The sequence below is a fragment of the Jaculus jaculus genome, chromosome 4, assembly GCF_020740685.1.
Source record: "Jaculus jaculus isolate mJacJac1 chromosome 4, mJacJac1.mat.Y.cur, whole genome shotgun sequence".
NCBI classification, from domain to species: Eukaryota; Metazoa; Chordata; class Mammalia; order Rodentia; family Dipodidae; genus Jaculus; species Jaculus jaculus.
The window spans coordinates 168534922-168549084 of NC_059105.1; the positions used below are offsets into that span (position 1 = coordinate 168534922).

At 47.6% G+C, this 14163-nt stretch overlaps 1 protein-coding gene and 1 non-coding gene across 4 annotated transcripts in view; both read right to left on the reverse strand.

The window, feature by feature from the left end:
• Positions 1-6423: 6423 nt before the first annotated feature.
• Positions 6424-14163, reverse strand: part of Sidt1 (SID1 transmembrane family member 1) — a 136152-nt gene continuing 128412 nt past the window's right edge. For all 3 annotated transcript variants that reach the window (XM_045148086.1, XM_045148087.1, XM_045148085.1), the window contains 4 exons: positions 13933-14038; positions 13736-13846; positions 11243-11356; positions 6424-7833 (listed from right to left, as the gene is read on the reverse strand). In XM_045148086.1, the coding sequence (XP_045004021.1) occupies positions 7771-7833; positions 11243-11356; positions 13736-13846; positions 13933-14038 (394 nt within the window). In that variant the 3' untranslated portion in view covers positions 6424-7770. The remainder of the gene's footprint in view (positions 7834-11242; positions 11357-13735; positions 13847-13932; positions 14039-14163) is intronic.
• On the reverse strand, positions 10284-10505 carry LOC123460318. The gene has a single exon (XR_006636892.1). It is a non-coding gene; the product is annotated as a small nucleolar RNA U3 (small nucleolar RNA).

The following is a 14163-nucleotide window of genomic DNA, read 5'->3' on the forward strand; positions in this document are numbered from 1 at the left end:
CACTTTGTGTCTCGAATAAAAATATTTAAAACTTCTTTTCTTAAATATATAAAACAATGCCACTCCCCACAATTTGTTGTGGAAAGTACTGTTGGTCTGGCTACGACTTTGTACAAGTGGTGTAACTTCTTTGTGTCACAATTTATTATTTAGTCTTACCTGTTTATGGTTACTATTATCCCACTCTGCTTATCTCACGGGTGTTATAAAAGACCAACAATGGGCTGGAGAGATGGCTTAGCGGTTAAGCGCTTGCCTGTGAAGCCTAAGGACCCCGGTTCGAGGCTCGGTTCCCCAGGTCCCACGTTAGCCAGATGCACAAGGGGGCGCACGCGTCTGGAGTTCGTTTGCAGAGGCTGGAAGCCCTGGCGCGCCCATTCTCTCTCTCTCCCTCTATCTGTCTTTCTCTCTGTGTCTGTCGCTCTCAAATAAATAAATAAAAATTAAAAAAAATTTAAAAAAAATATTTAAAAAAAAAATAAAAAAATAAAAGACCAACAAACTGTTATTGTTGAATGTGTTTTTACACTGTTGCAAAGGAACATTTCATGTAAATTGGCAATGGCGTTTGCCATTCCCACCTCCCCCATACATGAGCCTAAGATGCAGACCGCCACCAGAATGTAGCTGATCAGCATTAATAGCTTTGCCTCTCTCTCTCTTTTCTTAAAATATTTAATTAATTTATTTATTTGAGAGAGAGGCGGGGGTGGGATGGGGATGGGCACACCAGGGACTCTAGCCATTGCAAACAAACTCTATGTGCTTGCGCTGCCTTGTGCTTCTGGATTTATGTGGATCCTGGGGAATTGAACCTGGATCCTTTGGCTTTGCAGGCAAGCGCCTTAACTGCTAAGCCATCCCTCTAGCCCAGTACTTTAAAAAAAAAAAAAAGAATTTTATTTATTTATTAGAGAGAGGGGGGAGATAGAATGGGTGTACCAGGGCCTCCAGCCACTGCAAGAGAACTCAATGCATGCTCCACCCTGTGCCTCTGGCTTACGTGGGTACTGGGGAATCGAACCTGGGTCCTCAGGCTTTGCAGGCAAGTACCTTAACCACTAAGCCCTCTCTCCAGCCCCTGGACGATGACTTGAAATGATCCCCACAATAGTCATCCCTCTCTTTAGATCTCTGCTTCACTGGGAGTGGGCAAGGAAGATCACCAATTGAAGGCTAGCCTGGGCTATGTAGCAAGAGCCTATCTCAAGGGGAGGAAAAGGAAAAAAATGGTATAGCTTGAACCCACCTTCTACTGAGTGTCTATTAGTTTTCTAGTTTGATAATTTTTTTGCCGCATATGTTTTTCTTATTTTTGATGCTGCATTCACATAATCATTACAGTGTTCTGACACTTAAGTCAATTGGAAATTCTGAGATATATTTAAAGCCATTTTAATTGAAAGCCCATGTCTTCAAAGTTACCTGCTCCTGGGAATGCAACTCCCTCAACAGAATTCCCTTCTATAAACCTTTCTTTCTTTTGGTTTTTCGAGATATGGATTTCACAGTAATCAAGAATGAGCTGGAATTCACTATGTAGTCTCAGGGTGGCCTTGAACTCACAGAGATCCTACCTCTGCCTCCCAATTGCTGGGATTAAAGGTGTGCACCACCACACCCAGCCCTTTCTTTCTTTTTCTTTTTAATTTTTTTCAAATTTTTATTAATAACTTCCATGACAATAAAAAAATCCCATGGCAATACCCTCCCCCCCCCCACTTTCCCCTTTGAAACTCCATTCTCCATCATATCCCCTCCCCATCTCAATCGGTCTCTTTTATTTTGATGTCATGATTTCTTGGCCCCTGTTCTGGCAGCTCTCTCTCTTTCTGGAACCCCTCCCACTCTTTTGGGAATCTTTTTCTAGATTTCCCTTAATAAAATCTACCTTTTCCCCCTGCTCTCCTTGTCCACGTACCTTAATTTTTCTTTGGTGTGCAACACAAACTTGAAAGTCACTAACTCAAAATGGCTGGGGTGAATGTTGTCTGACACCTTCGTCACTCAAGTCAAGCCCATTTGGGCCAAGAAAGGCCCCATTGCTCTCAAAAATCTGTAATAGGGGCTGGGGAAGTGGCTTAGTGGTTAAGGCATTTGCCTGTGAAGCCTAAGGACCCCGGTTTGATTCCCCAGGACCCACGTAAGCCAGATGCACAAGGGGGCACATGCGTCTGGAATTTGTTTGCAGTGGCTGGAGGCTCTGGCGCACCCATTCTCTCTTTCTCTCTCTCCCCTCCCTCAAATAAATAAAGAAATAAAATATTTTTAAAAATCTGTAATAGGACTGGAGAGATGGCTTAGCTGTTAAGTTTCTTGCCTCCGAAGCCTAAGGACCCAGGTTTGATTCCCCAGTATCCACGTAAGACAGATGCGCAAAGGGGCGCGTGCTTTTGGAGTTCATATGCAGTGGCTGGAGGCCCTGGTGTGCCCATTCTCAATCTGCCTCTCTTTCTCTCTCTAAAATAAATAAACATATTTTTTTGAACAACTGCAACAAATTCTATGGTACTTTCCTGGTGTTCATTGTATTCAATAAGCATAGCGGATTATGGACTGGAGAGATGGCTCAGCAGTTAAGGCAAATGCTCTTTAAAGCCTAATGACCCAAGTTCGAGTCCCCAGAACCCACGTAAAGCCAGATGCAAAAAGTGGATCATACATCTGGAGTTCGTTTGCTGTGGCAGGAGGCGCCCATTCTCTTTCTTTCTCTCTCTCACTCTGCCTGACAGGTTGGTGCACACCTTTAATACCAGCACTCAGGAGGCCGAAGGAGGAGGATCACTGTGAGTTTGCAGCCAGCTCAATGGTGAGTTCCAGGTCAGCCTGGCCTAGAGTGAGATCCTACCTCAAAAACAAACAAACGGGCTGGAGAGATGGCTTAGCGGTTAAGCGCTTGCCTGTGAAGCCTAAGGACCCCGGTTCGAGGCTCGGTTCCCCAGGTCCCACGTTAGCCAGATGCACAAGGGGGCGCACGCGTCTGGAGTTCGTTTGCAGAGGCTGGAAGCCCTGGCTCGCCCATTCTCTCTCTCCCCCTCTATCTGTCTTTCTCTCTGTATCTGTTGCTCTCAAATAAATAAATAAATTAAAAAAAAAAAAAAACAAACCAATCTAGCTGTGTAAATAAGCCTCATCCAAGTACTGGAAGCAAAGAAAACACAATAAGACAACCACAGCCAGCCAGGCTTAGACTTACCTCAGGCAAGCATTCCATGTCTTCACCCAGGGCCTTTTTTCTTTTTTAAAATATTTATTTATTTATTTATAAGAGAGAGGGAGGGAGGGAGCGAATGGGTGCACCAGGGCCTCCAGCCACTGCAAACAAACTCCAGACATGCGCGCCCTGTTGTGCATCTGGTGTCATGTGGGTCCTGGGGAATCAAACTTGGGTTCTTAGGCTTTGCAGGCAAATGCCTTAACCACTGAGCCACCTCTCCAGCCCCCAGGGCTTTTTCTTGGTCTCACAAGGAGACAAGACTTACAGTGAGTCATTTTGAGACCTGTGTGACACTTATTGGGCTTCTTTCTGGGACTTTTTTTTTTGAGATAGGGTCTCACTCTGGTCCAGGCTGACCTGGAATTAATTATGTAGTCTCAGGGTGGCTTTGAACTCATGGCAATCCTCCTACCTCTGCCTCCCGAGTGCTGGGATTAAAGGTATACACCACCATGCCCGGCAGACATATTTTTTAAAAAGCATATCTTATTATTTATTTAAGGGGGGAGAGAGAGAGAGAGAGAGAGAGAGAGAGAGAGAGAGAGAGAGAGGGAGAGAGAGAGAGAGAGAGAGAGAGAATGGGTGCACAGGGCTTCTAGCCACTGCAAAAGAACTCCAGATACATACACCACCTTGTGTCTGTGGCTTGTGTGGGTATTGGGGAATTAAACCTGGGTCCTCAGGTTCACAGGCAAGTACTTTATCCTCTAAACCATCTCTCCAGCCCCCTGGGACCTTTTTTGCCAAGTGAGGTCTGAGGTTCTTTTCCCACAGGCAGAGCCTCAGGCTTGCTCTCTAGCAGGGCACTGGGTGATGAGGCAGGAGGGGGAGACACTGCACATACCATTCACAGGAGAAAATTAAAGCTGGCTTTCATTCAAGATACCTAGGGTAGGACTGGAGAGATGGCTTAGCAGTTAAGGTGCTTGCCTATGAAGCCTAAGGACCCAGGTTCAAGTCTCCTGGTCCCATGTAAGCCACATCCACATGGTGGCATATGTGTCTGGAGTTTGTTTGCAATGGCATGAGGCCCTGGCACGCCCATTCTCTCTCTCTCTTTCTCATTCTCTGTCTCTAATAAATAAATTAAAAAATCATTAAATACCTAGGGCATAGGTGGTGGTGACATTGTGCGCAGCCAGGCTCTCCATGGAGGCCCTGACTCTGAGAGCATGTTTGGCCCTCAGTGAAGTGTGTGAAGGGTCAGGGGCAGTGAAATGCTGCGACAGAGCGACAGGCTGTGAATTTGGAGAGGTGACAATCTGAGCAGTGATTTTAAAGGTGAAAAAGCATCCCTACACCCTCAGGGCTTCTGGCAACTGAGGACAGGAAACAGGACAGAGGTTTTCATGCAAAGTCCCCAGAGGAGAGAACCCAGCTCCTGCCCTTTCTCCCCCCCAGGATGACTTAGGAGGAGGGAGCGGGGATAACGTCTGGGCTGGTGCCATTCCTCTGTGGTACCCATGTGATGTCAGGGAGTCTATATGCTAGGGAATCTAAGGGCCCCAGCCAGCCAGCCAAGGCCATGCGGCAATTAGGAGGACATATGCAAAGTACCTTTGAGTCACCGGCTATCGCCCAGCAAATGATAGCTTGTTTACTGACCCCACAGTACACTCTAGCGGGAGTTGGGTGCTTGGACTTAGAAGGGTGGCAGCTGCAACTGTTTTCGCTCCGCCCCCCTCCCAGGAGCTGGCTTGGGGACTGAAGCCAGTCGTGGAAAGTCCCTTCCCCAGATAGCCTCTGGTCTTCTCTTGCTGCTAAAATAAAACCGGGCTAATCCCCCAGGCAGCCAGTGTGAGCAGCTGGGGCTGTCTCCCAGCATTTGACAGAGGTGTGAATAGCTGAGTTTTTGGCCAGGGCATCTCAGTGCCGCTCCAGCTGAGAGGTTTTTCTTCCTTCTTTATTTTATTTATTATTATTATTTTTTCTAGAGAGAGAGATGGGGAGAGAGAGAGAGAGAATTGGCGTGCCAAGGCCTCAGCCATTGAAATTGAACACCAGATGCTTGCGCCATCTAGTGGGCATGTGTGACCTTGCACTTGCCTCACCTTTGTGCGTCTGGCTTACGTGGGATCTGGAGAGTCAAACATGGGTCCTTAGGCATTGCAGGCAAGTGCCTTAACCGCTAACCCATCTCTCCAGCCCAGATCTTGTTTTCCTAGCCTTGCTTTTAAAGAGCAAAGTCCAAGAACATAACCAAAAGTTAGTACATGCATAGTCCTAGATCCAAGCCATTTCCTTGGTGTTCCCAACGTCTCTGGTGACTACACTCATACTAATGACTCTGGTGCAGCACACTCACTTCTTCCTGTTTGCTAGTTAGTTACACAGGGGTGTTGTACAAAGAACTAGCAATGTGTACACCTAGAATTACCATTTATGAGCTGGGCGTGGTGGCACACGCCTTTAATTCCAGCACTCAGGAGGCAGAGGTAGGAGGATCACTGTGAGTTCGAGGACACCCTGAGAATACAGAGTGAATTCCAGGTCAGCCTGAGCTAGAGTGAGACCCTATCTCAAAAAGAATTACTGGGCTGGAGGGATGGCTTAGCAGTTAAGGTGTTTGCCTGCAAAGCAATAGGACCTGGGTTAGATTCTCCAGGACCCATATTAGCCAGATACACAAGGGGGCACACATGTCTGGAGTTTGTTTGCAGTGGCTGCAGGCCCTGGTGAACCCATTCTCTCTCCTTCTTTCTCTGTCAAATAAATAAATAAATAAAATATTTTTTAAAAGTCCCCTCACCTCCACACAAGTGTGGTGGCACACACACACAAATAAATAAATAAAAATCTTAAGGATTGGAGAGATGGTTTAGCGGTTAAGCGCTTGCCTGTGAAACCTAAGGACACCGGTTCGAGACTCGATTCCCCAGGACCCACGTTAGCCAGATGCACAAGGGGGCGCATGCGTCTGGAGTTTGTTTGCAGTGGCTGGAGGCCCTGGTGCGCCCATTCTCTCTGTACCTGCCTATTTCTGTATCTCTCTCTCTCAAGTAAATAAATAAAAATAAAAATAAACTTTAAAAAAGAATTACTATTTATGAAAGCAGACTTTGTCTGAGGTTTTTGTCCTGTTGCATTAAACAAAACTGACTATGACATGTGAAGTTTTAGCATAAGCCAGACACAAACAGAACACACAACCCCCCCCAATCAACCCCACACTCCATCTACTGGGGCAGGGCTTGGTGGCCTTCCTATTTGCCATTTTCATTGACTTTATTATTTTTTTCAAAACAACCTTACAGATAATGTATCTTCTTTTATTTTATTTTTTATAATGTATCTTTAAATTTATTTGTGCTAGGCCACAGGGCTACTTGGATGGGCTTCCCTGTTGGCTCTGTCTTGGATTAGAAACCCAGAGGGCCTGAAGGTTTCATGTCAAGTCAACCCTAGTTGAATCTGTTTGAAAATGTTTTGCCATGTTCGATGAACACCATCATTCAATCATGGCCTTTCTTTGGCCTAAGGAAGTCAATAGTTGTTTTTTTTTTTTTAAAGGAATAAAGAACAAGACCAATGACAAACTAAGAACTTAGGGCAGAAAGTCCAGGACCCTGATCTCCATTAGTCACAGATGCAGGGCTCAGTTGTAGGGGGCCCCCGGGTCGGTGCTGCTGGTTAGAACACTTGTTCCCCCTTGGGGGCCCAGAGCTGAGCTGGGTGCTGGAGGCCGAGCCGCATTCTTCCTTTGCTGCATTCCTGCGGGAGCCCGCATCCAACGGTGAGTCTTCCAGCACAGTCAGTCGCTTCTCTTGTTTCTCCTGTTGCTATTTTTCCCCTCCATTTCCCCTTCCACCTTGGAGCTGAGCTCTACGGAGTAACAGGGCCTTTCCAAAAAGGTCTATCAGAGTGACAAGGGGGTCATCTCCCCGTGTTGAGGTGAAGACACTAATAAGTGAGCACCCGGGCCTTGGGCCCAGTGATGGTTAGCAGTTCAGAGGAGGGTGACAGAGCCCAGCCCCCGAGTCCTTCCAAAGGTGTGCCAGGGACCCTGGGGACCACGGGGTGCTCCTTTTGACCAAGCCGGTGACTCTGGGTCCTCTGTGTCGGTAGAGTGGGGCTTTGGGCCACTTCCGCCCCATATTCTGGGGAATCTTGACTGGGAAAGATGACATAGAGCTTTGGATCTCCAGCACAGCGGGTGTGTCCTTGGTGTGAAGACCGCAGATTCTAGGTGGGAACTACAAGTGGCTGGTTTCTGGGCCACATCTCAGGTGAGGATAGGAGGGGTCCCCGGTGTGAACTGCCCCATTATGGCTTCTGTCCAGATCTAATTGAAAGTTGCAAACAGAGGCTGGGTGCTCGCAGCTCCTCAAGGGTTTGCCTCTGTCCACATCCAGACTTCCCCTCTGCCTTTCTTTCTTCTTGAGGTTCAGAGCACGCCCCCCCCAACAGCTCCTCTCTTTGCTGTGTGAAAGCAGAGCTGACTCTGCAGAGGCAAGCGGCCGTGTCTGGCAGTGGGTATATTGTTGTAGGTAACACATTTCTCACAAACCAGCACCAAGATGGCTCTGTCCTTCTCCCCTGCTCATGCTGGAGGCTTAGAAGACAGGGATCTGGTCTCTGCGAACCACATCCAGGTCATCGTCCAGAGTTAACAAAACCTGAAGTGAGAGGGACAGAGCTGTGAGTCCCAGCCACACCAAGTCCCTGCCTTTTCTCAGAGATGCCCATCGACAGAAATGACACAGTCCCTTCCTCGTGTACAGTCCCCTGTGCTGAGGAGTAAAATTAAATTAGGGGAGGAGATATAAGGAGCACGGGGTGGAGGGGGATAAGATGTCTTGATAGAGTGGCCTAAGAAATCGTCAGCTCGAAGGTGACACTCAGGGGAAACCTAATGGAAGCAGTCTGTGTTTTGGGAGGCTGAGGTGGGAGGACCGCCATGAGTTCGAGGCTACATAGTGAATTTCAAGTCAGCCTGAGTTAGAGGGAGACTCTGCCTTGAAAAACCAAAATAAATAAATAAATAACTAAAAATAATCTCCATGTTGCATAGAGCATTTGTATATAGGAAGTGGACCATTCCTCTTCATTTCTACTCTCTCTACCTTTCCTGGCTCTAAGCCAGCTAAGGGTTAGGCCGTATCCTCCTCTCATATAGAGTAATCTTGTTTTTGAAATTTATTTGAAAGCAACAGAAAGAAAAAGAGGCAGAGAGATTAAGAGAGAGAGAAGAGAGTGGATACATCAGGGCCTCCAACCACTGCAGAAGAACTGAACTCCAGATGCATGCACCACCTTGTACATCTGACTTATGTGGGTCCTGGAGAATCGAGCCTCAAACTAGGATCCTCAGGCTTCACAGGCAAGCGCTTAACCACTAAGCCATCTCTCCAGCCCCATAAAAGGGAATATTTTTTGTTTGTTTTTGTTTTTCAAGGCTGCCCTGGAACTCCAGTCTCACAGCAAACTCAAACTCACAGCAATCCTCCTACCTCTGCCTCCCGAGTGCTTGGGTTAAAGGCGTGTGCCACCATACCCAGCATAAAGGGAAGTCTTCAAAAAGAATGGATACTTCTTCACAGCCTCCCTCTTAGTGAGTACCAGTCACCCCACTGAGGAAGGCCTTCAGTGGAATGGGGGGTGGGGATGAGGGAAATGAGGCTAATACATGATTTGTCCATACAATGAAGTTTCTAATTTAATAAAAAGAAAGAAGGGCTGGAGTGGTGGCTTAGCAGTTCAAGCGCTTGCTTGCAAAAGCCAAAGAACCCAGGTTCAATTCCCCAGGACTCATGTAAGCCAGATGCACAAGGTGGCACATGTGTCTGGAGTTCGTGTGCAGTGGCTGGAGGCCCTGGTGTGCCCATTCTCTCTCTATCTGCCTCTCTCCCTCCCAAGTAAATAAATGAAAATAAAATTTAAAATTCTCTTTAAAAAAATAAGAAAAGCCTAATATCCATACAGAGTGGTTGAATTTCCCATCCTTCCCACTAGAGGGCAGTCCTGCTTCACGCTTCAGGCTGTATGGTCTGTAAGCAGGGATCCAAGAGGCTAGTGGGGTGATAACTCAAATCTATGCACAGGCCCTGCAGACTTAGTTAGGAAACAACCAATGCAAGACTAGATGATACTTAGTTTTGTTTATTATTATTATTATGAGTCTTTCGAAGTAGGGTTTCATGCTAGTTCAGGCTGACCTGGAATTCACTATGTAGTCTCAGGGTGGCCTCGAACTCACGGTGATCCTCCTACCTCTGCCTCCCGAGTGCTGGGATTAAAGGCGTGCGCCACCATGTCCGGCTCTGAAGGATACTTAGAACTGTTATGTTTTTCACTTTTTTTTTTTTTGCTGTGTGTGTGCACGCACGCGCGCGTGCGTGTGTGTGTGTGCATGTGCGCACAAGTGTTTATGGTACCTGTGTGTTTGTGTGAAGAAGCCAGAGGACAAACTCAGGTGTTGCTACCCTGGTATGTTATCTGCCTGTTTTTAGGAAAAAAACAACAACCAAAAAGAGTCTGTCATTGTCCTGGAGCATAGCAGTTAGGTTACACTGGCTGGCCAGCAAACTCCAGGGGTCTTCTTCCATCTACTTTGTCTGTCAGCGCTAGGATGAAAAACGGGCTCCCCCATGCCAGCCTCTGTGTGTGTGTTAGTGTGTGTGTGCGGGGGTGGGGTCAGGATCACTTGTTTACGCCTGTGTGTTCAATAAGCTAGCTGGCCAGTGAGCTTCCAGATGGTTCTCCTGCCTCTGATTCCCCTCTTGCACTGTGATGACAGATACTGACGCTCCAGTGTCCGGCTTCTTACGTGGCGTCTGGAAGCTGAGCCCAGATACTCGCGTGTGCCTGGCAAGTGCTTGATCCACTGAGTTATAAAACTAAGTATAAAAATAAGATGTTATCAGTCAGTCGTCTATCTTTCTTCTCTCTCTCTCTCTCTCTCTCTCTCTTTTCCGAGGTAAGGTCTCACTCTAGCTCAGGCTGACCTGGAATTCACTCTGCAGTCTCAGGGGGCCTTGAACTCACGGTGATCCTCCTGCCTCTGCCTCCCAAGTGCTGGGATAAAAGGCATGCGCCACCACGCCCGGCTCTTTTTTTCTTTTCTTTTGCTACTCAGACTGTGTCCTCTCCCTCCAGCTCCCCCGAAGGAGAGCAGGAACCATCGGAATCCTCGTCAATGGCAAGAGCCACTTGCAGCTAAAGCGACACCCAGTGCCAGCTTCAGGCTCAAGAGAGAACGCTGCGCCCCTCCTCGTGGTTTCCAAACTTCCCACAGTCAAAGAGACTTCTCTAGTAACGAACTATAGAAATGATCTCTGCAAGCAGTCTTTATCTATCTAGTTTTGCTTTCAAGTACAAAAATCTCTCACAAAGAAATTTAAAAAATTTTTTAAAAATAAGATGGTATAAGCCAGTTGTGGTAGTATGCACCTTTAATCCCAGCACTCAGGAGGCAGAGGTAGGTGGATTGCTGTGAGTTCAAGGCCACCCTGAGACTACATAGTGAATTCTAGGTCAGCCCGGGCTAGAGCAAGACCCTACCTTGATAAAACAAAAAACAAAACAAATAAATAAAGGCTGGAGACATTGCCTAGCAGTTAAGGCACTTGCCTGTGAAGCCTAAGGACACAGGTTCAATTCCCCCAGTACCCACGTAAGCCAGATGCATATGGTGGCACATATATCTGGAGTTCATTTGTACTGGATAGAGGCCCGGTGCACCCATCCTCTCTCTCAAATAAATAATTAAAAAAGGGCTGGAGAGATGGCTTAGCGGTTAAGCGCTTGCCTGTGAAGCCTAAGGACCCCAGTTCGAGGCTCGGTTCCCCAGGTCCCACGTTAGCCAGATGCACAAGGGGGCACACGCGTCTGGAGTTCGTTTGCAGAGGCTGGAAACCCTGGAGCGCCCATTCTCTCTCTCCCTCTATCTGTCTTTCTCTCTGTGTCTGTCGCTCTCAAATAAATAAATTAAAAAAATTTAAAAAAATAATTAAAAAAAAAAGGATGGGAGGAAGAGAAGAACTGAGGATGCAGAGAGGAGAGAACGAGAAGACACGGCCAGCTTACCAAGAAGGAGAAGAACAAGGCTGTGGCCGAGAGGAAGTGCCAAATGTCGTGGTCATCAAAGAAGTCCAGCAGGACGCACTCGCGGTTCTTCTCCCGGGACTCGGCTGGGCTTCCCTGGAGGAAGGTGAGGCAGGATTCCCAAGGTTCAAATGTTTCAGGGTTGGTTACCCAGGATGCCATGAAAGTTCTGCTAGAAACTCCAAAAGCAAGCTTGCAAGCAAACGCGGCTGCACACAGCGCTTGCACACACAGCTGGCACACAGAGCTTGCACGCAGAGCTTGCACGCAGATGCTCACAGCAGCATTGTTCACGGTAGCCACAGGGTGGAGACAACGCACATGCTCATGAGCTGATGAATGGACTGGGAACAGGTGTGGTATGGCCACCCCGGGTGACAAGAAGACAAGAGGAACTAAGCTAAAGCACGGGTGAGCCTCAGGAACGTCATGCTGCCCAGACTCAGCCTGACTCAAGGCCGTCCGGTACGTGGCTCCACGTATATGAAGCATCCAGACTGGCGAATAGTGATACTCCAGTGACTGCCAAGAGCTGTGCAGCCTGGGAGAACCAGGAATGGGCGCTAATGGCTATGGACCTGTGATGGACAGCTGCTTTCCTGTTTGTGCTTTGGACACACACACACTGATTTCTGAGCCTGTGCATTTTTTTTTCCACATCTTATTTTGTTTGTTTATTTGAGAAAAAGAGGGAGACAGAGAGAGAGAGAGAGAGAGGGGGAGGGGGGAGGGAGGGAGGGAGGAAGAAGAGAGAATGGATGCACCAGGGCCTCCAAGTCACTGCAAATGAACTCCAGATGCGTGTGCCCCCTTGTGCATCTGGCTTACATGGGTTCTGGGGAAATCGAACCTGGGTCCTTAGGCTTTGCAGGCAAGCGCCTTAATTGCTAAGCCACCTCTCCAGCCCCTGAGCATTCTTTATTTTTATTTTTTAAGTTTTTATTAGCATTTTCCATGATTATAAAAAAATATCCCATGGTAATTCCCCCCCCACTTTCCCCTTTGAAATTCCATTCTCCATCATATTACCTCCCCATCTCAATCATTGTACCCCTAAGCATTCTTACCTGTAAGGTGGATTAGCAGCCCCTCCTACTGTGTAGCTGTTGATGGATAGTGACTGATAAAGATGGGGACAACACAGTAATGAAGGTTTTGACCTGTGGCGTGGCTTTTGGGCACTGATCACTACCCAATGCACGAGGACTGTCAAGTGTGCAGTGTCTGAAGGGATCATATGCTTGTGAACTATTGCCCTGGTAATGCTGACCACATGCCACATGGTATATGGATACTAAGGCTTCTTTCTTTGGGTGACAAATGTGAATTTTGACAACACACAAAAGATAAAAAAGTGCCGGGCATGGGGGCACATGGGTTTGATCCCAGTGCTTGGGAGGCCGAGGTCTGCGGATTGTTGTGAGTTTACGGCCAGCCTGAGAATACATAGTGAATTCCAGGTCAGCCCGTGTTACACACAGCAAGACCCTAACTTGAAAAACAAAACAAAACAGAACAAAACAAAAAGGGCTGGAGAGATGGCTTAGCAGTTAAGGTGCTTGCCGGAAAAGCCAAAAGACCCAGGTTCGATGCCCCAGTACAGATGTAAACCAGATGCACAAGGTAATGCATGTGTCTGGAGTTTTTTTTTTTTTTATTTTTTTTTTTGCAGTGGCTAGTGGCCCTGACACACCCAATCTTTCTCTCTGTCCCCTCTCTATTTCTGTCTAAAGTAAATAAATACATAAAATAAAATATTTAAAAAATAAAATTCAAGAAACACAGGAAGCTGGGCATGACGGCACGTCTTTAATTCCAGCACTCAGGAGGCAGAGGTTGGAGGATCGCCATGAGTTCAAGGCCACCCTGAGACTCCATAGTGAATTCAGGTCAGTGAGACCCTACCTGGAAACACAAAAAAAAAAAAAAAAAAAAAAAAAAAAGGTGGGGAGGGCGCAGAAATGAGATGGCATAGCAGTTAAGGTGCTTGCCTGTGAAACCTAAGGACTCAGGTTTGATTCTCCAGGTCTCACATAAGCCAGATGCACAAGGTGGCATATGTATCTGGAGTTCCTTTGCAGTGGCTGGACACCCTGGCTTGCCCGTTCTCTCTCCTTCTCTCTCTAATAAATACATTTAAAAAAAAGAGAGAGATGCCTTAGCCGTTAAGGCATTTGCCTGCAAAGCCAAAGGAGCCGGATTCAACTTCCCAGGGCCCATGTAAGCCAGATGCACAAGGAGGCGATGCATCTAGAGTTTGTAGTGGCTGGAGGACCTGAGTGCCCGTGCCCATTCTCTATCTGCCTCTTTCTCTCTCTCTCTCAAAAAAAAAAAAAATATATATATATATATATATATATGTGTGTGTGTGTGTGTGTGTGTGTGTGTGTGTATACATGAATACAGGAGAGGGAGAAAGACCCAGAAGGCAAGGTGGAGAGAAGTGCTTGGGAAAGAAGAGAATTATCACCTTACCTCCCAGCTACTGAGGTTCTGAAAGAAAAAATAGAGGGCCGCAGCCCACAGCACCACGGTGGCCACGATGCACAGGAGCGGCGCCAGGAGCACCTTCTCGGCGCTGCGAAGCTGGGAACACACACCCCGGGCAGCGAGTGAGGTTGGGCCAGTGCGGAGGCCGGGCCCCAGCCAGCGGCGCCCCACCCCGCGCTCACCTTCATGATGATGTAGAAAGCCAGGTAGAGCAGCAGGTTGCAGATGAAGATGCCGAGCACGTAGGACGCAAAGTCCCGGGGCCGGTAGATCAACCCAAAGAGCGCGCTGGGAACAGGGGGAAGGGAGGGAGGCTGCAGCGCAGAGGAGGATTTGACAGTGGTCTCTCACTGTCCTGCCCCATTTGCGGGGAAGTTCATTTTAAAACGAAAACAAACAAAAAACCTGGGGCT